General features: G+C 28.7%; 1 protein-coding gene across 1 annotated transcript; it reads right to left on the bottom strand.

Moving 5' to 3' along the window:
• On the bottom strand, nucleotides 7,059-8,952 carry LOC105168313 (ethylene-responsive transcription factor ESR2-like). Its single transcript, XM_011088344.2, has one exon. The coding sequence runs from the start codon at nucleotides 8,862-8,864 to the stop codon at nucleotides 7,608-7,610; it is 1,257 nt and encodes a 418-aa protein (XP_011086646.1). The 5' UTR covers nucleotides 8,865-8,952; the 3' UTR covers nucleotides 7,059-7,607.

The following is a 25,870-nucleotide window of genomic DNA, read 5'->3' as shown; positions in this document are numbered from 1 at the left end:
TCAGGATGTATTTCTCATCTTCAGATAACATATCATCTCTACTGGCTGCAGGTTCTCCAATTAAGGAGTCGGTTAATCCTCCATTTCTCAATCTCTGTGCCATTATTCCCTATAAGAGATCAGGATTCACATTGGGAACATCTAATATTTCATTAGGGAACCTCTATACATACGAACGTATCGTTTCCCCCTCTTTTTGTACAATGGTGAACAAATGGCTGGGCATTTTTGGATACCGCTTATTTCCCACGGAGTGATAGATAAATCCTCGAGCTAATTGTTCAAACCCTTTGATCGATCCGGGGGTTAATTGGGAGAACCAAGTTTGGGCTCTCCCAATTAAGGTAGTTCGAAAGATGCGGCAGACCATTGCCTCATTGGGGTTTTTCAGGTCCATGGCTGCCATAAATTGATCTACATGATCTTGGGGGTCTCCTCTGTGTCCATCGTAATTGGGGAGTTGAGGAATTCTAGTACTTGGGGGTAGGGTTTCTGTCCAGATTTCATCGGAGAAGAGGTTTTCCTTTCTTAAGTTGATAGCTTTCGAGCAAATTTGTCTCTTTAGGTTTTCTATCTCCTTTTGCAATTTCCTACCACAGATCTTCTCCTAAGGGGTTCTCTTGCCACGTGGGGGTTTTACTATTGGCAATAGGACCATCTTTATCGGAGGTTCTCCATGTGCTGGCGAAGGTAAGCGGGGCATTTTTTCTTGTTTTCTTTCTTCCATCAACCTGATGGTTGCTTTAGCTCCTTTTTCCGAAGCATCTTCTAATAGTTTGGTGATGTCTTCCACCTTAACATACGAGGTGTTGGTGAGTGTTCGAGAAGGGCTTGTTCCCCTCTCTTTAGGATCTTGACGGGGCAATTTTTTGAGATTCATCAGTTTCTTTTTCTCGAGATTTCATCAGTACTTGTCTTTTTACCATTTTTCGATTGATTTCTCGCACACGGCGCCAATTTGATAATACAAAAAATGGTTACTCAAGGAAAAAACTTTAAAGAGGCTAAGTACTATCTCTTTCTTTTCTCTTTTAGAAGGAGTTTTCAGCTCTTTTTTTTCCATCCTGCTCTAGACAAATTGTGATGAGCTATTTATAGGAGGACTTGGGGGAACAGCTCGTACGTAGATTTTTAGGAGATCTACCCATAATGATTACATGCATAATTTTTCTCAATTTGCTTACAAAGGTCGTATTAGATATTATGCCTAAGGGTAGTAGGCCCTTGGGACCACCTGTGCTAGGAATTTTTTATGTATATTCTACTCGTGCCTCGTAGATTCCTTCATGATTCTACCTCGTATGAGTTTTCTTTGTGGCCTTCTAGTGGCTTCACCTCGTAAGTGACTTCCTTGTAACAACCAGGTAGTTTTACATCGTAAGCAGTTTCCTCATAACCTCCTAACCGCTTTTTCCTCGTAGGAGACTTCCTCGTAGCCCCTTGGTTATCTTATCTCGTAGGACACTTCCTCGTAGCCTCCTGGTAGTTTTACCTCATAGAAGTCTTTTTTGTAGCCTATTCTATCAAAGAATCTTTTATACTCGTGCTCAGCAATAATATTTTATCATAATAATTATAAATGAATACTATTAATCACGACACAATCAATGGGAAGAAAACATAATCTTTTACTATTATTAATTAATGTGTTGTGATTTTTAGCTATAGTAAAAATATTTAATTATAGAAAAAAATATATTTCTTCTAGTGGCCATATTCACGCGTAAGATATTGTCATAATATGTATATTTATTGCGTCAAAAATTATTTAGGTAAGAGTTCACTTAGATCGCATGATAGGAGCCACATTAATTTGAAGATTATTTCTCATATGAGAGTGATATAATTGAAATATTTAACACAATATGTTAATATAATTAAGAGGAACATATAATTTATTAGTTTATGCATAAATATTGAGGCTATGAGTATTCGCATACAAGCAAGAACATGCTAATAAGCATTAACTAGTTAACGGGTCACTGTAAAAAAAATTCTACGATTTAAAAATTATGGTAAATCAATTTTATGAATTGTGATTATATAAAATAAAAAAAAAATAAATTTTATCATGATTAATCAATTTTCGTTGAGGTTGATGTTTTCGACACATCTGTAAAAACAACGGCTAATGGCCATTGCCAAGCCATAATTGATTTATATTTGCCACGATTTTTTTCCTTTAACTATAATAATTAACCGTAAAGAAAAATCATACTTTTTACTAGTAGGTAATGGAAAAAAAATCACTTTTTCATGCATCAATAAGGGAGAAAAACCATTACATTCACTCGAGACTCATTATATCATATTGAAATGTAAAGTTTGATCCAACGTTATATTAAAATTCAATGATTGAAGATTCAATTATAATTTTTTTTCAGGAATAAAATTATAATTTTATGATATTTTACAGATATTTTAGTATAATTAATAATTGATAAGTGATATTTTATTGTGATTGATTCAATAAAAACAATTCTATTGGAAACATATTATGAAAATTCGTGGACGTGGGAGAATTGTCTGAACAACATAAACTTTATGTCTTGCAATTTTTTATTTTTTTTTTCATGTTTTCTGTACACATTCACAATTTGACTAAATATATTTGCAATTGATGATAATTGCTTTCTGATCGTCGACTAATTGTAAATATTTAAATTAACATTATAAGAATAATGTATAATTGTTTCGTTCTAGACAAAAATAAAATAAACTTCCAAAATCTCTATATGTATGATTTTAACAATGTCCTTTTTCATCCATATTCATCTCTCTTTTTATTGAAAACTTGAATAGTACAGTTATATATTATGATGTTATTCAATAATTAATTAACTATTAATTAAAATATTCCCGTTTGGCAGAACCTAAATCCAAAATATCAAATATTTATTTCTATTTTGTAGAGACATTTGCCAACATAACCTAACTTAATTTTTTTAAATAAGAGCAATGATTTATTATTAATTAAAATAAATTGATTATAATCATTCCCGTCAAATTACAACAATCATACTGTGATAAAAAAATATCAAATACATTAAATCTAACCAACACCTACTATTCAATAAACACAACATCCCTGCATAAAACGGGGTTTGAATCCATGAGATCTCAAAAGGTCATAAGACTTCAACTTCGCCAACTGAACTAGGTCTTATTGACAACAAAACATAACTTAATTCCGTAGATATATTTGTCCATCAATATGGAGGTAATTGGTCTATTTTAATAATAAATTATAACGATTTACTAAAAAAAAAAATAGAGAGATATGTACGCGAATCCATTTTTAGTACATATATACTAATAGAAATTACCAAAAATTGTGAAGTGGTCACGCCATGTGCTATACTTCAAAAATGGAAAAAAAATAAAAAAAAAATGAGAAGATTTGAACACATTTGCATTAATTGTATGAAATATGGATGGATGATGTGATGGACATGCATGGTTTCATCTCTACCTACTATTTTGGCTGTTTGTGTTGAAGGAACAGTGCAACCTTCTTAAATACGAACCACCATAGGAATTGCATGCAACCGTATGAACAAAATAAAAGAGACATCAGAAACAAATACATCAGATATCATGTCCAGGGAAAATGAGTAATTTTGGTCCAGTAATTGTAAATATGATATTTTTGGTCCTCTTTTATTTTGAATTTGTAATCAAAGACTATAATTAAAAGAAAAGTAGCGTATCAGTTCTGATATCGCCCAAACTCGCTACAATTAGCTGGAAATTTGCACATACATGGTGCGTGACTCTTTTAATTTGAGAAATTTTTTATTTTTCCATCTAAGTTTACTGATATTATATTTTTGTCCTAGTGAAATTTGGATTGAATGGCCGATTGTATTTTTTTATTGTTCTTTTACGTTCCTCATGCCATATTATCAAAACTTGATGGAAAAAATTAAAAAGTTCCAAATTGACAGGTTACGAGCAGGACATGTGATGATATCAGGCTCATCATTTAGCTTTCTCCAACAAAAATTAGATTAAAAGTTCAATTTTGTTATAATTATGTTCCTCAAATGTAATTCTTGAACCGAACAAGACCGAAAGTACCACAACCCTATAGTTAGGGAACCAAAATTACACTGTTCCCATGTACCTATTAAGTTATTAGATAATATCAAATATATACTTCATTATATTAACAAAAAGTAGGTATTCCATTGGTGTCCTATGGTCCTAATTCCTGATTAATTAATTGTTAATCACCCTTTGTTTTGATAATCTAACTTATTCAATTCACATAATTAATCTAATTTCCTTTATCCCACATTACCAAATGGTCTTCTCTTCAAATTTACATCATTTTTCTTGTCATTATCCGCATTTAATTCGCAATTACAAAAAAAATGATCATCCAATTATGTAATAAGTTGATTATCGCACAAAAATAGTACAATATATGTGGTCATAATTTTGTATCATACTGACGAGGCATGAAATAACAAATGTAGATTAAGATCTCAAGTTAAATAATGTGATTATACCTTACTTTGGAGTGATATTATTTAGATGATTGAAGCTCAAAGTTTTCATAAATAAGGGCATGGCTAATGAATAGGGACAACTCCATTTTGCGGACTTATCCTTGCGTCCACGCCGCCGACGGGCATGCCTACGATAACGTACGTATTCATTAACACTCTTAATTAATTTAAAAATGGTCCATCCCCTCTTAATTATTGTTAATTATTGATGTGGTGAGTTGTAATATTGAAACATGTGGGGAAAAATGAAATCATATTCCCAAAATGCCCTTTGAATACTAACAACATTCTCGAATATTGTTCTTTCTTTTTTTTGCTATTTTACGAATGGACGATCAGCGTAACGATTCTTTTGAATATGTGATTAGCAAAGAGGGTATTTCATGTGAGGTTTTTTAGTTTTTTTTTCTTTTTTATTTTTGTAATTTCTCAATTTTAGCTATTTTGTGGAATGGGATAATTATATTGACATTCACTGACTTATGATTTGTTTGTGCAATTTATTCCTATTTTTTAGATAATTGCACATATACGTACCATAAACATCAAATATCATTTATATAGATTACATATATTTTTTAGAACATTACACATACAACTACAAAAAAAATATCGACATCATTATACAGACTATCACTGCTTTTAGCTGTCAGGTGTGGTTTCCATAACTATAGAAAAAGTAGGAAGAATTTATATAAACATACCATAAATTAGAGAGTATAAATGTAATTATTCTTATGGAACATTTAACTTGATCAGCTGAAAAAATAAAAAAAGAAAAGAAAAGGACATAAATTTTATGAATAAATATTTGTAACTCTTTTCATGTTTCCTAAATATTAATCCTGATCTACTTAATTAATAGGAATAAGCGTATAATTAAAATGGACTTTTGAAGTTTTGACATCAAATCCTGTAAAAAATTTAGATGTTTATTTGGGTAGTTAATTACACCTCATGAAAAATTGACATAACTACAATACCATTTCATTGTTTGAAAAGGGTATTTTTTAGTCTAATAAAATATGCACAGAATTTTTTTTGCTACCACAACTATGACAGATGATGCTTTTAGTCCCGTAAAACTCAAAATCATGTCTTTTTAGTCCCAAAAAATGTGATTTTGGACTTTTTTAGTCCCAAAATTACAACGCCATTTTAGTATCAAACAACATCTTTTTAGTCCCAAAATCACAACACACGTGACATTAAAGAACTAAAAATACGTGATTATGAGTTTTATGAGACTAAAAGCAATACTTGTCATAGTTGTGGTACCAAAACAAATTATACCCTTATTTTATGGGATTGAAAAAGTATTTTGCCCATTTAAAAATTATAAGTATCCCGTTAAACAGAAAATAATCATATAGTAACTAAAAAGTAAGGTGGATATTAATATTTTACTCTAGTTAAATTTTTTCTTACAAAAATAAAAATTTGAGAAAATACATTAAGAAAAATCAATGATGAACAAAGTAAAATTGAACGAAAACCTAATGGTAGCTAATAGATTGGGTTTGTTGCTAGATAAACATTAAAATCAAGAGGTCGGATATTTGTAATTTTTTAAATAATAAAAAATATTTATGTTATATCAAATTTCAAGAGACGTAGTTGTAATTTACCCTATTTATTTATTCTGTAGTAAATATTGTTTCTTAAAGGTAAATGATTATTGTTAATTATCATTTAATATTAATGGATGTCCAAATTTATTAATACATATTCACATATACAAAAAAAAAGTAATATATTTGATCGATTTACTGCAATTAAAAGAAAAGAAAAGGAAGAAATAGAAAATTAAATGGCATATTGATTCATTGAAGTTGATAACCGGCTCTTCTTTAATGTGTTTCCTACCAAATATATTTTTCTTGAATATTGCTATTACTCCGCATCTCCATTCTTGAAAGTAACACATAACATACAAAACACTTAAATATATCTATACACCACATATCGCTTTTGTATTTAAAGTGATATTGATGAATCATCATCATCATCAATGTTGCTACACAAACCTGCCCTCCATCCGCTTTTTATATACTACCTTATGTTATTTTATATTGTATATTTAGGGACTGAAATTAATTAATTAAGTTTTTCAAAAAACTTAATTTACGATTTACCCCAAAAATATTTTTACATTTTGGGAGCTTGTTGTAATGGGACGGGTTCAGTTCAGGTCTCAGAAAATATGTATATATATAATGAAGTTAAATGAAAATAATTGTTGTGATGCTCAATAATTATACCAAACTCAATATCGCTCCTGAAAGTATTCAAATAAATGGCCGATATGGGAAAGAGAGAGAGAATTGCATTTTAGTTCTGGAAGTATGACGGTAACTTAGTAACATGCAATAAAAAACTTTGAGTAAAAGTATGATAAATAGAAAAAGAAAAAAAGAAAGAACATTACATTAAATTGCCAAAAAAAAATAAATCAAGAACTTGAACGGTGTACGTACTTGAATTTATAATAGATGTCTAGGAAGCGGTGGAGTACAAAAATTACAACAAAAATTAAATAAACAAGGACAGAAACTTATCAAAACAATATGGCACAAAAAAGCCGGACGAAAACAGCTTTTTCTTCTTACAAATCGAAGGTCAACTCAAGAAAACACCCCCAAAAGGCAACAGCATGAGAAGTAGCAACTTCCCTCTACCATCAAAGGATCTAAAGGAAAATGAAATCTCTTGAATCAAATCCCAAGAACATAAAGCAACAACACGGCCCTCGATCCATTCGATGCACAAAAACAACCAACACTTCCCCATGCAAAGGAATAACAGGACCTGATTAAACTTGGACAAGAACAATGTACATGTGCTTATTCCGAAATTTAACGACAATTGTATCCGAAGGTTGCCCTCATTTCTCAGTTACATGAAGATCAATTCTGGGTTCATATATAAACTTGAAAGATTACAGGAATTGAGGGTTTTTCTTTTATTTCTTTTTTTTTTTTTTTGTGAGGGGGGGGGTGTCTAACTGGGCTAGCAGCATGTTCTTGTTATGGAAAGATGAAGGTGACATTTGTTAGAGATTCTTGGAAATCAAGAAGATGAATACAACAAAGTTCAGGCGTTCTGCACTTTAGCTGCAAAGAGGGTTAGAGCTTCCTGGTAGTGGAATATATCCCCCAATATCCCGTTTGATGCATTAGCCGGAATGTTAACCGCCATGGCCGGAAAATCACTGCAGTAAGGGGTGGTGGAGATTGTTTCCATGCCGGAGAAATTGACGGTGGAATTCACACTCTCGTACAGTGGAGAAACCCTTTGATAATCTAAAGAGAAACCTAACAATTCATTCTCAAAAGCTTTGTGATTCTTGGCTTCATGATTCTCCTGTCTAGCAGAAACTTCAGCAGCCGACAGAGGACTAAATGACTCCACCGTACCCTGTGGTGACTTCTCCGCCTCCGCCTCCGCCGCCTTAGGTTTCGGGAAGAAACCATGTAAAACTTCTTGCAGCAAACCTGAACCAGACCTCTCAGTCGGGAAAAAGTCCATGGAATCAGCTTGATCAGTAGAAACAACATGATTTGTTAAAACCCCAGAATTAGTTGTATTCTCAAAACCATCGAATTTGTCTGTACTTAGACAAGAACCCTTGAAGCTTGTGTCTGAAACTACGGTGGCGTTCACGCTGGTGGCTTGAGAAGTTGTGTTGCACGACAGATTTAACAAAGAGGAGGAGGCCATGAATTCATTCGGAGGTGGTGGAGATGATGAACTGTTGAGAAAATTCAAAGGGTTTTGCTCATGTAAAGGCAAGTTGAAAGAAGAGGTTTCCGAGTATTTTGAATTGGGTGGGTTGAAGTAGTCACGAAGACGAAGCATGTTGAGAGAATTACTGCCTCTGAACGAAGACCCATTGAAATCAAGATTAGGGTTTCCAAAGGAAGACGACGAGACAAACTGGCGAGAACCCAAGATGGAGGGCTGGGATGATTTTGCATAGTTGAAGGAAGGAATAAGATTTTCCACCGCGGGGTGGGTGGGTGAAGTAGGGTACACAAAATTGGTCCTCGCTTTCACACCACGCATGGCTCGAGCTGCGCAGTCGTAAGCGCAGGCAGCCTCCTCCGCCGTGTCGAAGGTGCCCAGCCACCTCCTTTCTTTCGACTGTGGGTCTCTTATTTCAGCAGCGTACCGGCCCCAGGGACGGCGACGCACCCCGCGGTACCTCATGGTTCCGCCACCAGAGGACGCAGCAGCGTCCTTGAGGGACCTCTTGTTAGTGGTGCACCGCTTGGGGACGGCGACGGGCTGAAGAAGAGTGTCGGAGTCGGTGGTGAGAGCACCGTTAAGCCTCCTCAGGGCTTCTTCCATTTCTTGATAAGTATGCTGAATTAGCGTGTGAAATTGAGGGTGATTGATAGGGATAACTACAATTTCAGTGGAGATAGAGAAGAGGAGTTTGCACCTGAAACCGTGTGACTAAGCGTGGGGTGGATCTGTATTTATAATCAGATTTCACACTCATGAGGAGAGAGAGAGAGAGAGAGAGAGGGAGAGTTCTATCTTGATTACTGGACACTTAAATTTAAATATTAATTTCTTTAAGGGTTTACAATAATTTCTACTAATATAATAAAAAAACACTCCGCAATTGTTGTATCAATCTTTTAATATAAAAAATTATACTCTTAATTAAATAATTTTAAAAATTAATTATAATTACTAATTTTCTTTATAAAAGTAACCATACGTTATTTAAGACCATTGCACCAATTTTTTTAATGTATCAATAATACCTTAAGTTGATTTTCAAAAAAAATGTGATTAAATTATTTATATTTTATTCTTTCTTATAATATATTTTAAAATATAAAAAATTATTTATTGTTTCATTCAGAATACCATGATAATTAATACTTCTATGAAGGGAGAGCCTACTTTTGATAGCAGAACTAGCTTTTATTCTTCCGATATTTTTTTTATGCACTTTTTCTTCTTCCTAATATTATATATATCATAATCTTATTTCATCAAGTTTTCTTATTTTATATATACTTTATTGAATTATAAAAATCATATACATTTTATTTTAAAAGATTTAAAAGAATTACATACATAGGTGGAGTGTGTCATAAATTACTAGTATTAAGAATAATTCACTCTTCTTTTTTGAGATTTAGTATAATTATACATAAATTCTCTATAGTTTGAAAAATTACATCTAGCACCTTTAAAGTTTGCTTCCATCTAACAAATTTTAAGTTCTCCATTAATCAAAATTCACTGAATTTGCTGATATTAAAGAAAAAATGAATAAAAATTGATATTTATTCTCGATTGACTTATAACTGACTTATTGCAGGTCAAATAATTTTTTTCAAACTAAATCACCCTTATAATATTGAGGATATACCTCCTTACATGCATAAAAAAATATTTTATTTAACCTATAATAAGTCAATTGAAGATAAATATATTTTTTTATTTTTTTTAAAATCAGCAAATCAGTTAATTTAACTAACGAATGAACTTATTTATTAGATAAAAATAAACTTCAAAGATCTTAAGTATAATTTTTTAAACCACATAAAATTTAGTATAATTACATTAAACCCTGTGAAAAAAGTAATGTAATTATCCCTAGTATTAATTATTCATGACAGGTTGAATCGTAAAAGACTATGTTAGTCGATCAATTTCTATAAATTGTATAATAATTATATAACAAATGTATTATAATATTTCTCATATAATTAATTTAAATGCAATCAGATTTAATTTGATCTAAAATGTATCTAGTCATAATACAACATAGACATGGCATAAACAACATACTGAATTTTCTACTACAATCGTGTTGCATCTTGTGATATACACACATTATATATATATATATATATATAAAATACAACACAATTTAGGATAGAAAATCCAATACGTAAAAAAAATTCCATATGGTGAAATAATTAGATGGTAAATTAAATCGTGATAATAAATTAAAACATGTGATTATGGGGTTGAGGTAGATGTTAGTGATTGGAGGATTGTAGCTAAGCTAGGTGCCCATCCTACATACTTTCCGTACTCCAATTTATCTTTTAATTTTACACGACTATATATATATATATATACACACCAAGTAATTCCTATTTCATGTAATTAATTATTCATATGCATCATTCATAATTATAAGACATCCCAACCAATTTGGAAACAAAATTCTGAGGTGAGCCCAAGTTGATGAGGATTGAGGACCTCTGTGGTCTATTGCTACTTTGTTTTGTGTGTGATGTGTGTTTTTTTTTGTGTTATATTATATACAACTTGTTAATATCTTATAAACTCTAAAAAAATATTTTTTATTTTTTTTTAATTACGAGATTCTCATCAATGGTGTCATAATTCATAAATAATTTTTTCTTCTAATTCTTTCGTTAGATTCGATTACTATTTTTACGGAAAGGACTATGAAACTATCATCCAGAGACTTATTTAAAATAAGATCTAATATTTTAAAAGTTTTAAATATTTTAATTATAAAATGATGGAACATATAAAATTTTTAAAATTTTCTAGAGTTTACTAATCGTGGATTCAAGTTCTACGATCGCAGGTATATAATTTACATTTATAATAGTTTTTTCGATCATATCAATTGATTTGAATATATTAGTGTGTTGACTCGGTGTTTTAGTATGAATGTATTGAATTATGTATGAAAGCTCCATATGTATTTTTTTGGGATATTTACACTCTTGACGTAATTACACGTAGATCTCTGTGGTTTGAAAAATTACTTTTAGCATTCATGAGGTTTGATTCCGTCTAACAAATAAGTACCCTCATTAGTTAAAATTCACTGAATATGCTGATAATAATAATAAAAAAAAATTGAATGAAAATTGATATTTACTCTTAATTGATTGAAAACTAACATATTGCAAATCAAACATTTTTTTTGAACTAAACTATCCTTATAACGGTCAAGATATACATTCTCATATGTATTAATGCATTAAGACATATGAGAATAATTTGGTTATAAAAATATTTTTTTGACTTGCTATAAGTCAGTAATAAGTCAATTGGGGGTAAATATTAATTTTTCTTTTGTTGTTAATATTATCAAATTCAATAAATTTTGACTGACGAGGGGACTTATTTGTTAGCTAAAAATAAATTTCAGGGGTGTTAGATGTAATTTTTTAAACCACAAAGATTTTACGTATAATTATACCAAATCTCATGGGAGGAAAGTATAATTATTATTATTATTATTATTTATTTTTTTTGTTTTTTGGGGGCAATTAATTTTTCCATCCACCTTCAGGGGAATACTGTAACTTTTTCAATTGTCCTCTTACTGCCCCATCACATCCTAAATTCCTTTCTTTTAACTGCCAAATTGAATGGTAGATATTTAATATCATTTTAAAGAACTATAATATTTTACTGGGATTAATTATTATAATTAAAAAACAAAAAATATTACGAAATTACTAATTAAATTATGATTGTGCAATGATTATTGGTCGTTGTTTCTGCAAGGTCAAAATATTTGATACAATTAAAAACTGTAGCAAATATATATTTTGACGAGTAAAATCATAGCGATAACACTTGTCGAGTTGTGTTTTCATTTTTAATTTAATTTTATCTTATTATGGTAGATAATATCAATTAACTACTACTATTAGTATTGAGAATATACAATATTTTTGTGTAGTGCAAATATATCAAATTATTTAATTACCTTAATAATAAGGAATTTTCAATTAAAAATTGATTTATATTGGTAAAAATTATTAATCTGTAAGAGTAAAAAAATAATTTAACGTATATGAGGCACATATTAAATAAATGCAATCTACTACACCATATAACTTGCAACACTACTGTAAATACCAAATATATTAATTTTTTAAGAAAATTACTATTCATTGATAGTGACCACTCTTATTAAAAAACTTCCTCGAAAATCGTGTTTTCACCTAGTGAGTTATCGTGTCGCGGATAAAATTCTCAGTTTTATCCATTCGTAAAAATCTCGACCACATCAAAAATCTTGCAGAATGTTTACTCCAAAGTTGAAGAAAAATTCTGAGCCGTCATTATGTTGAGCCAAAAATAATAATTGTAATAAGCAACGGAAAGGTACTCGATTCATGTGTATAATTTAAATTATATTTTATATATTTAATTAAATAAAATATGTTAAAGTTAGATATACATAAAAAGTAATTAAAGTTATATAATTAACGTAAAAGGGCATTAACTACTTATATTGTAGCTACCAAAAGTAGTTACTTTGACGTATTGAGCTTTAGTGTCCGTTTGAACTTATGATTGAGCATATCAAATTTACGTTTGAAGTGTAAATGCAATTTGTTAACTTGTTTCATTTCTTTTTCAAGAATCGCCTTTAAAATTAAATTCTACCAAAATTAATAAAATTCTCGTTGCCAATTTATATTATTTTAAAATAAAAATTTTACTTGTTAATCAATTTAACAACAAATTATTTAAAATACACATTAAACAAAGTAAATTAACAATAAAAATTTTACTTGCTAATTAGCTCGTCGCTAAATTTTTTCATAACGCGTTTTCTTGTAGTACCATTAAATTCTATGAAAACCACTTTACACAAATTAGTCTTGTAATTTAACTACAACCTACAATTGTATAATCCATTATTAAAAGTATTAATCCAATCGTAATAATCATTTTTTTAAAATCAATTCATCCATAGTAAATTATGCAACCACTAAATCTATAAACATTATATATTGGAAATAGTTTTTAAAAAATAAAAATAACTGTAGATAGTAATCATAAAGTACAAATGTTCAACTACCATAATAATATTCATGTCTTGTGTTCTGAGCCATGAGCAGCAGCAGCAGCATACAGAGAATAATTAAGCTCCAAATCATACGCACTGTTTGATAAATCGAAAACTAATTAATTCCCTGAGTGTTAATTAACTCGAAATAATTCAGCTTTTTAATGACCATTTATTTGTTATATTAAAATATATATAATTCCAAGAAAAGCAATTATTGGTGTCGTATTAATTACTTACGTCATATTTTTTTTCGTTTTTCAAGCCAACATTAAAAGAATTAAATAAAAAAGAGGTTGAGAAGTGGGACAACAAAAGAGCTTTTATAACCGGACAGTAATCGCAATCGGCTGTTTCCAAGAAAAAGAGACCTACATAATTTATAAGAATAATTACACTCCCATACCAGGTCGTTTAAGTTTTGATGTAATTATATATAAATTTTTTGTAATTTGAGAAATTATATTTAGTATCTTTGAAGTTTGTTTCTGTCTAACAAATAAGTCTCTCATAGTTAAAATTTACTGAATTTGCTAATATCAATAAAAAGAATTAAAAAAAAATTATATCTACCCCTGATTGATTTATTACAAATTAAATAAATCTTTTTATAATTAAATTACCCTCATACGACGTCACGCGTTAATCTATATGAGGAGGTATATCTTCACTAAGGGTGGTTTAGTTCGAAAAAAATTATTTGACCTGCAAGAAGTCGGTAGTCAGTCAATCGAGGGTAAATATCAATTCAAATTTTTTTGTTAATATTATCAACAAGTTCAATTACTATTGACTAATTTCGGAACTTATTTGTTAGACGAAAATAATCTCAGGGGTGCTACATGTAATTTTCTAAACCATAAAGGTCAACATATAATTAAACTAAACCTCAAAAGAGGGGAGTGTAATTATCCCTAATTTATATAAAAAAGAATAGAATATAAAATGAATTTATTGATAAAAAATTAGGGATAATTACATTCCCCTCCCTAAAGTTTGGTAAAATTACACATAAATCCTCTGTAGTTCAAAAAATTATATTTAATATCCTTGAAATTTTCTTCCATCTAATAAATAGGTCATTCTATTTGTCAAAATTCACTAAATTTCTTGATATTACGGAAATAAATAAATAAAAACTGATATTTACATTTGATTGACTTATTGCAAGTCAAACAAATTTTTTCAACTACCCTTATAATAGTGAAGATATACATCATCACATGCATTAATTTGTGAAGATATATAAGTATAATTTGATCATAAAAAAGGTTATTTGATTTATAATAAATTAATAATAAGCATCGGGAGTAAATATAAATTAAATCAAATTGAAAAAATCAGTTAACCCAAAATATATTATATACATTTCAATACATTATATATCAATTTATTAAACCATATGTAGGAAGGCGCCTTTATCCATCTATCCGTTCTGTGGGAATGACTACATTTAGGGTGGTGAGGCTTGAGACGTGTTGATACTTTTAGTTTAACGTGAGTTTATCATTATTGTAATAAATATTTATCTCACTTGACAATTTATTATAATCTCAATTATTTTTTATAATCTTAATTTATTATTCTGATCGATGTATTTCTAAAAAAAAAAAAACATAGAAAAGGGGTCAACATGAAAACATCAAAATTAAGAAAAAATAAAAGAATAGCGATATTGGGGCAAAGATTAGATTGGATGGAGGAAGTGCAATTTCGTAGGGTGGTTTCGAGGTGGGAAGTGCGCCTTTATCATATATACATATGTCTATTATGTGTGAATGATTATTTTTAGGGTTGGCGGAGCGTTAGACGTGTTGATATTTTTTATAAATTTATTATTATTTTAATGAGTATTTGTCTCACTTGATAATTTATTATAATATCAATTATTTATTGCCCTTCTTGGAGTGACTAAAAGCAGATCCTGACGCTCACCCTCGTGTTGTGATGGCCTAAGAAGCTAAATTCTGATGTTGGTTCCAGAGCTCTTGGAGTTTCAATAGTTTCTTATAACTCTTAAAAGCTCTATAATGCTCTTGAAAGGGCTCAACCATTTCCAGAGCTAGAGCTCGAATTTGGACTTATGACTTATTTAGCTAGTTGTTTGAGCTTTCAGTTATAAACTATAGAGCTATTGAGTCGGGTCTTTTCTATTTTTCCTCTCTATAATAGGTCTTTTACAAGTTTCATAGAATTTTAAAGAGGTCTAAGAAACTACCACGCCTCAATGCAACCTCAAACCAGGATTTGAATCCAACCTCCTCATCTGTCAAAGAACAGGAGCGAGGTTAGAATTTGCTTCGATTACTTCTGGCAATAGAAATATTTCTAAAAAAAAAAAAAAGAACAAATGTGATTTTGTTAGGTGGTTTCGAGGAGGAAAGTGCGCTTTTATCCATATATCCATCTATCTATTTTCTGTGAATGATTATAATTAAGAGTGATGGTGCGTCAAATGTATGAATATTTATTTCATCTAATGTAAAATTATTATTATTTTAATAAGAATTTATCTAATTTTTTTTTTTTAAACTAAGAGCGACATAGTGAGATTCGAACCTATAACCTCTAAGGTTATGAAACCGCAATTTCGCCAACTAAGTTAGGCTTTATGGACAAGTATTTATCTTACTTGATAATTTATTATAATTTCAATTATTTATTATAATGTAAATTTATTAATTGAATGAATTCATTTCAAAAGAAAAAGAAAAAGGGAAAAAAAACATTGAAAAGGGTGGGGGTAATGTAAGAAAACGTGGGAATGAAGAAGAAAATAGATTTGATGGAGGAGGGAAGTGCGATTGTGAATGATTACATGTTTTTGTGGCGGCGGCTCAGATTTTGTCTCTCTCAAATTGGAGTACTGTGGAAACTATTTGTTTTTTGCCACTTTACGTTCATTTGGAAACTGTGAATACAACACAATTGTATACATGTTCTGCTCTGTGAATGTGACTGTGTGTGTGTAATCTTTAGGGCAGTAATTGTTGTTAGGGTTTGAAAACCAAGGGTTGCAGATGGAGACTAAAAGTTGTACCCATAAGTCAGAAAAAGAGGAGGGAACTTGTCTATTTTGTTCATTTTTAATTATTTTGTTTTGTATATCATTATAATTAAAATCATTACATAAATTATAATAATTTATATAAAATAAGATAAATATCCATATATTTGATTGGACCTAAATTTATGATTCTAAACTTATTCAGTCTTAGTTTTAACCAATAAACTAAAATATCATCAATGTCAATGCAATCTTTGCATTGACAAAGAAATTTGGTAAAATACGAAACATTGATGTACCAAAAAAATTGGATGTCCTTAATTTTGAATTTTTTTTAAAAGAAACTACTTTTAAAATGAGACAAATTTGATGATCTCGACTGTGAATATCACTGTTTACATAGGTCGGAAGGAAGTTTTGAAATCATAAGTTACTTATAAAATATTTATAGATTATTAGTCAGTACAGTTTTCATGTTGGAAATTAAAGAGACTGAATAAAATTTAGGGTTTATTTTGTTGGTTGTTGTAGGTTTTGGAGGGGTGAATTATTTCATTTTAGCATGCATTTCCAATTTCTAAAGTTATTTGCTCATAAATATAAAAACAAAAAAAACATGTGGAATAATTAAGTGAAACTTTTCAAGAACTACTAAGCATGGTCTTTTCTATTTTGATTTGTACTTGGTTTTTATGACAGTCTCATTAAATTAATTAACAATATTAACTAAGTATAATAGAACTCTTTAAAATGATTATTTGACAGTAAAATAGTCGAATATATCACTACATTATATATCAATTAAATAACTCTATTTTTTCTTCTTATATGAAAACGCAAACTACATAGATCATATATTAATCGTACAGGTTTTCTTTTTAAATATTTTAATGAAGGATCCAAATTTAAATTTCGTTTTTGGGTTTTTGAGATCATATGTTAAAATCAAGAATACAGAAAGAAATAATTTCTAGTGAAAGATTTACAATTAAATTCACGGTACAATTTAAATGTTTCTCTGATTTTAAACTATTGATGCATTCGATCACTTTTTGAATTTGAATATATTGAATAACGTAACTAATCCTATCTTATCAAAATAAGAATTCAAGAACTCGAACATTCACGTATTTTTTTTCTTATTTATTTATTAGTTACGTCATTGATAGCCAAAAAAAAAAAAAAAATTCCGTATCCATTTCTTCTCATCCCAATTTTAAAATCCTAGAACATCTAAAAATCTGATTCTTGCCAAACAAGATGATCCCCTGGATACGCCCTACGCACCTTACTCGTATCCAGTACTCTTAATTTTGATAGGTCCTCCTTTTTACCAATACCATGATGCAAGAACTATAAATTTTCCTCTTATCTGTACTAATATAAAAAGAGACACGTGTCGTTCACAAATGATAATTTGTAATATCATTATACTGATTTTTTCTTTTGTTGTGCTGATAATACTCTTAGTTAATTGGCATCCCATAGACCCGAAAGAGAGAATTACGTCTGTGCTATATGTAACTTAATTAGAAGTCCTAATGTTGATGGTCCTAAGTCATTGAATTTTATTGAATTAGTATTAAATTCCTGATGATATTTCAATTTAATATTTGATTTTTTTTTAAGCGGTAGGTATCAAATTATTTAATATCTCAATATTCGATCAATACATTAATGCATCTAAAAATAATAAAAAAATAGGTGTATATAATCCAACGAGATAAAATGCTTACAATAGGCGGGCTTGAATTTATTCACGAAATCACAACGTTAATCATTAAATTAAAATATCATAATTGCGTACTGGCCACGATGGTCTAAACCTTCTCACCAAACTATATCTTCAAGAATCTAGCAAATAAATGCTTTTAAAATAAACTAAATAAATAGAATCTAGAAAATAAATGGCATATAACAATCTAATTAATTAGACCCATAATTAAAAAATTTAAAGAATAATAAAAGCTTCTGTTTTTCTTTTATTTTTCTTAATTCCCTCCTTTTTACAGTTTCAAATAATGAAAGAAAATGTACTGACGGAAAATTATTCAAAGATTTAATTATAAATAGTAATGTTTCTGACAAAAATGTATGGGAATTGAATCATGAAGTGAATAATTTATGGTCCCCGTGCTATTATATATTTGTGACACATTAATAATCAAGAAAATTATAATGAAATTAATAACATCAACTACAAATATTACAGCTCTCTAAGGAATGATATGTCAGACAACCTTTTCAACACATCCAAAAACTTAATTTATGGTAGGAATTTTGCACTTGCTTTTATTTTTCTTTTGGTGGAAACGAGCATAGAAAAAATTACAAGTTCAGCAGTAGTTAAAATTTGAAGTGTTTCAAAAAGTTCAAGTCAGAGAGTTTGAAAAACAACTTAATACCTACAAATTTATCAGCAACATGCAAGAGTTAGTAGGGAACTCCTTTTAACTTTCAACTTAAATCAGTTCAATTCAAATAGGAACAGAATGTTTTTTTAGATCCATAAAATAAGGGCAGAGTTTATTTTGACACCACAACTGTGATAGGTGTTGCTTTTAGTCCCATAAAACTTCTAATCACATATGCTTGGCCGCAAAGAGTCATGCGCGCTGTGATTTTGGGATTAAAAAAACATTGTTAGGGACTAAAAAGACGTTATTTTGGAACTAAAAAATTTCAAAATTATATTTTTTGGGACTAAAAAAAATGAGATTTTAAATTTTATGGGACTGAAAGTATTACGTGCAATAATTGTGATATCAAAAAGAAATATTTTGCCCATTCAAACAGTTCAAAAATAAAAATTGTAAGTAAAAAACGCCATTTCTAACAATAAGTGTACCGAGATTTATTTTAAGCGGTTGCAAACTCGTCTTGATTAGTGATACGAAAGCATAAATAATTATTAATTAAAAATACTCTTTTCAACAAAGAAAAAATGGATAAACACTTGGGAAGAGTCATAAATTAAAGAGTGCATGAGATGGTTGGGAGTCTGTCCACCAAAAGTTTAAATTCAATTTTGTAAACTAAATTACAGGAAAATGAATTAATGGTGAAGTAAGTGAACTACAAGTTGTTATGATGAGAGACAAAAAAGTAGGCCAAATAATATGGTTTTTGCAGCATTTTTTCTCATCGTACAAACATGGGAATGTAAGCAAATGTTTTCATGCATGCTTCTGCACACACACACACACACAACACATCTATATATAATATATATATATGTATATTTTTCTTGAATAAATAATTTATAGTTAATTATATCATAAATTTTAATTATGAACAAATAATATATGCAATCAAATCTGTATAATTAATCAATAAGTAGACTTAATATACATATATTATTGGCACTTGAACTCGTAATTTTTTTATCATAGCGCATCAAATTCGTCAATTAAATTAGATTTTATTAGCTGCATATATGTATATTATAATATATATAATTCTGCTAATTATTTATCTGTATTTTTTTTCTTGGAAAAAAAAGATTTTTTTATTCTGGGATTAATAAATGCGCGAGAAGACTTTTTAGGTCTTGTCTACTAGTATTATATAGATATTGTGGGTTTTTTGTCCGGTAATAATAATAATGGGTAGAATTTTGCGTGTGCAATCAGTTTAGATCAGAGACATGAGGAATTATTGCTGTTTTTATGAAAATGAAAACTCCTACATCACACTGTCATGATCAATTGTGATTGCTCTTCTTTTTGTAAATATTATAATTACATCTATCATAATTTGAATATTTGTTTTCTTATGTATATGTGCAGTTTTCATTTTAATAAATTTTTTGGGAGTTATATATATAAAAACTAAATTTCCTACGAATTATAAAATTTGGATGATTGGAGTCCTCTAATTATTAAGAACTATTGAATTATGGGTTATAATTTATCACCTTTATAGTTTTTGTTAAGTAAAATTGATAAACTATTATTTTTTGAATTGACTATTAAAGTAGAGTAACACCCTACAGGTTGATGGGGTTAAAATCCGTAATCTTGAAGTCATGGAGTCTCAATTTCGCCAATTGAATTAGACCTCATCGGCAACATCCCTATAGTTAGCCATCTCTGACATACAAAGCAGTAAATGCAATGTAGCCTATATATATGTATTTAATTTGAAGGGGTAATCATACCAATTGTAGTTATGCCTTCTTTGGTTGAAAAATTATATTTAATAGTTTTGACGTTTGTTTTCGTTCAAAAAATTGATCATCCATCAGTCAAAATTAATAAAATTTGATGATATCCGTAAAAAAATTGAATGACAATCCATATTTACCCTAATTAATATATTACTGACTTGTTACATGTCAGAAAACATATATTTAATCTACAAATGGTTTGTAAGTCAATCTAGTAAATATAGATTTTCATTCAACTTTTTTGCTGATCTCAACGAATTCGGTGAACTTTTACTAACAGACGGATCTGTTTGTTGAACATAAACAAATATAAACCGAGTCCTAATCCACAGAAAATTTATATATAATTACACCAAATTATAAGAAAAAATGATGTTATATATATTTACTGCCAAGAATTTTTATTTTGCTATAATAATACGTTTCATGGTTTTAATAGTACAATACCAGTATTTTGTTAAAGTTGTTATCAGTGAGAATTAGTGACAAAAAATTATGCATAAAGTTGTCACAAAATACAATTAGGAACATATATACAATGACGACATAATTGTAGTCACTATAAATGTAACAGTAATTATCTACAACAATAATGTTAATCATAATTATTAATAGTAAAATCATACAGTAACAAGATAAAAATTATTATAACTTAATATATATTTTTAATTAAAAAAATTAAAATTATCATTCGATATATCTTATCACTAAATCATATTTCTAGGAATTAAAACGTAACTTTTACTGAATCAAATATTATCAATAAATCTTTATAAATCCATAATACTATTTAAATAAATTAAATAAAAGAAGAAAAAGGACACCCAAACTTAAATTTCTGAAAAAAGTTTCTTTTACAGAGAGTACGTACTGAAGAAAAGAGTACTTAATTAAGCATGCATGCATGCGATTATGACAAATAAGTACGCACTTATGAACTCTATTATTATGTAATGGTAAAAAGATAGTTAATATCTGTTGCAGCCTTCTCTCTCTGTGAGGATCGCCGAATCCGAGTGTTGAAGCTTGTATCTGTACGTACACGAATGCTCTTCTGCTGCTCAATTGTCTGCTCTACGTACGTACGCCTGTTCCCTTTTTCATGTATTTCCAGTACATGTTTTGTAAGTATTTCCCTAAATAGTTCATTATTATTTTGAATTACACTAAAAAAAATAATTATTTTATACATTATGGTGACAACAATTTGAAAATTGGGGTAAAATTAATACTATATCTATATATATCAATTACGGTCAAACAAATCAAATGTAAAGCTTAACTTATTATTTACGATCAATCAATTTTATAACAGTAACGTATGTGTATCTATCTCACTTTTTTATTTGAGTTTATCATAATTTATTTCATTATTTTTAGTTTTATTAATATATTGCTCGGTACTAAGATATTGATAAAATTATGTAATTACTATTACCATTTAATTATTATTTTTCCCTATTATAGAGCGTATTCTTATTATTATTTTAACTTTAGTGAACATTCTACAAGAATTAAACTAATAAATAAATATCTTAATGCATTAATTAGGTAGGTATGATATATCTAAATGATGATCAAAGATGTATAAGTAGTGGAGAGTTATGCATGGAAATTAATGAAATTGCGTGACAAATTATGCCTATAGTATGTTACTTTTTAAGTAGCTAGGTTTTTAATTAATTATATCTGTATGTAGGTGTTGATGGCCTGATCAACTATATAATTAATATATACAATATTCCATTTATTCATTATCATCGATTAATATTTGAATAGAATGGAGTTGAGTTGTCGAAATTTCATTTATCTAAATATGAATGGTAAAATATATATCTTTGAGTTGATGATAAATAGTTATATATGGAAAATATAAAATTAATGAAATTCGAATTTAACACCTCATATATAATAAGTCTATGATCAGCATAGTGGCCGGTCTAGTTATATATTAAGTTTTCTTGATTAAAAATATATAGCTTGTCATTTTATATGGGTGTATTACAGATTGGCGGTGCCATAAAAAAATTTAATATAAATTTCTATCCTTTAAAAAAAATCATCGTTATTTATTAGGGTTAAAAGTGAATGTGCATGCGAATTAAAGACTAATTACGACTGTGCAACATCTAGTGTCCATTGTATTTCTTTTTTTATTTAATTGGTTAGCCCTTAACGTCTGATCCAATTGAAACTAGCTTTAACATATCTAGTGTATTAGTGGGGCTTAAATGATCAAATTAGATAATATCTCAACGAACTTTGATAAAAAAAAATATTTTCTAACTATTAGATTTCTTTTTATAATGAATTTAATTCGATCTAATTTTTTCATTTGAAAAAATAAATAAAAAAACACCTCATATACAATGGTATGAGGCTCAAATTGTTAGGGTTCTATAGGGATGATGACTTAACTTGTTTAAGTCATACCTTATCTACCCGTTAGGGCTAATTAAAGGTAGGAACTTAATTTTATTAAAGTCTTTAATGAAAATGTTTAAACAGTTACCTACTGCTTCCACAGCATCCTAACGTGGGTAGGAAACTAATTACCCCACTTAATCATCATTAGCTCTTAATTAGCTGCCATGTGATGATTAAATTAAGATGAGTAGAAGCCCCACATCATTGGGCAACATTAATAATTGTTTTTTTAATATTATTTTATTTTTCCAATTGTAATTGGTAAAAGATGTAATATTTGGCTTCGAGATAAAAAATCAGAAATCTAATTATCAATTGTTAAAGATGTCCCGAAAATCGTATATATCGTACCACTAAAAGAAATATGAATTTTAATTATGAGTAATTATTATGGTAAAAAATAAAAAATTATAATGAACATATTCGTACCAATTAATTTGTTTATGCAAGCGAGGCTAAAATATTTACTACAGTTAAAAATTGTAGAAAATATTTTGGTTATTAAGTAAAATCACAGCGAATTTTGAGTAACAATTGTCAAAATTTAAGTTTCAACATCGATTTTGCATTTACTATGATTTTTAAAATATAGCTATTTATAATGTTGGAATATTAATTTTTTTGTGGTGCAGACTTAGTACTAAGGTTTTTGTATTAATATTTTACCGAGACTTAATTTAATTGGTGAAGTTGTGGACCCATAATTCAGAAATCATGATTGCAAGCTCATTTGCGTGCGAATATTAGTCTAATTTAATATCAGTTGCCTGTCTTTTGTAATAGTACATAGTTGCTAGTTAATTATAAATATTATTTGATATACGCAATAATTAAGACATTAACAATTTTATTTAATATCTCAATATTGAGATTCATATTCTATAAAATAAAATAAAATCTTGCTTAATGTCTGCTGAGGACCATACAAAAAATATATGCTTAAATATCAATTAAGTGGATTTATTATTCTTTTAAGATTTTGATAAATAAAAGTTAAAAAATAAAATTATTTAGTATTACATTAAATCTTAAAAGAAAATTGGGGATTAATTGGTTGGATAAATAATTGTTTTTTTTCTTTTTATCCTTTTTACCTTTAGTCAGAAGTACTGCAATTGGATTTGGATCCAATTTCAATGAGATATCTTTGGATTAGACCAGAAAGGTATGGCTGTCAACTCACACCACTTCTTCTCTTCTTCACAATCACTCACTCTCCCATTCTCTCATCCTTTCTTTTCCACCTGCAAACCTAAATTTGGGCTCACACCAATTAAAAAAAATAAATAAACAAATATATTTACACTCCTAATATTATATAACTTATTTGCACGTATTTTTTTTTTTTTTGAAAAATGATACGTATACTTACAAAAAACGTCAATGTTATTTATTCAAATTATTTTATTTCTTAAAAATTATACGTACTCGTTAAAATTATGTCACAAATCATTCTTACTTTTTGACTGTTTGGGATAATTTTTGTAATTGTACAAAAAATCTGAGTACTTTGTGTAAATAGACCATAGATCACGAGTTGTAAATGTAATTATCTCCAAAAAATTAAATTTTTTATACAATTATAAAATAATTATGATGAGAAACGCGGTACATTAGTACTATTAATTACAATAAAATAACTTAATGTAAAAATTGATAAAATTATTTTAAAATATTTCTTATAATTTTTAATTACAACTTATATTTTGGCCTGGTTCGAAGAAAGAACACTGTGGGTGGCTGTTGTGTTTTTCTTTTGGTATTGATAATTAGTGAAGACATTTCTTGTAGCGCAGAAGTAGCTAATTGTATTTAAAGTGGGTTAAACCGACTATCAAATCGTTTATTTGTTTATTCGAGGAAAAAAAAAAAAAATCTTTCATTCCTCAGCAGATCGAAGTCCCAACCTTCAGTCGTTAGTACAGTCCTGAGGTTTGTTAATATCTATTTATTAATAAAAAAGTACAAAAAAATTATATTTACGTTTAATTGACTTATGTTAATTTATTATAAATTAAATAAAAAAAATTTATAGTCAAAATACACTCATATGTTTTCATGCATGTGAGGAGATTTATTTTCATTATTATAAGGGTAATTTAGTCGGAAAAAAAATGTTTGACCTGCAATAAGTCCGTAACAAGTCAATCGAGGGTATTTATTAATTTTTAGTCAGTTTTGTTGTTGTTATCAGCAAATTCAATGAATTTTAAACTGACGAGAATGGACTTATTTATTAGACGGAAGCTAATTTCAATTCTCAGAGGCATTAGATGTAATTTTTAAAACTGGTGGGAGTTTATGTTTAATTATATGAAATCTCAGAAGAGGGGTGTAATCATCCATTTTATTTTATATTTTTTATTTGTTAAAACTTTTCAACAAGAGTAAAATAGTAATTTCTACCTGACCATCTAGGAGTCACGTAATTGTTTTCCATCTGAGGGGGTATTTATAATTTTTCAAGAACAAGAGGATATTCGTAATTATACTAAACATGATGGAAGGTAATCGTAATTTACCCGTAATAATACATAGATCAAACAATACATCAATATAACTAAGACAAATAATGAAAGGGATAATTACATTTACACTCCCTGACTTATGGTATGTTTATACAAACAACCACTGCTTTTTGGATATTTACATATACACCAATTGAAAATATTAACATTATTTATATAAATCATTCATACTTTTTTAAAAAATTATACATATACAAATCATTCAGAGGCATATCTCTGTGCCTATGCAAAATATAGGCCGTACAGAAGGGCCTCTATTTTGAACTAAACCAATTTGTTTTCTTTTAAGTTATTATAATTTTAGTTTTAAATTCATAAATTATAAATATTTTAATATATTATTTTGTTCAGTTAGGATATTAAGAAGAAATAAAAATTATAAAGATCAATTTGAATCAACTA

Source organism: Sesamum indicum, linkage group LG8 (assembly GCF_000512975.1).
Source record: "Sesamum indicum cultivar Zhongzhi No. 13 linkage group LG8, S_indicum_v1.0, whole genome shotgun sequence".
In the NCBI taxonomy this organism is placed as follows: domain Eukaryota; kingdom Viridiplantae; phylum Streptophyta; class Magnoliopsida; order Lamiales; family Pedaliaceae; genus Sesamum; species Sesamum indicum.
Note: the sequence above shows the minus strand (reverse complement) of the source record. Positions and strands in the feature narration are given on the sequence as shown.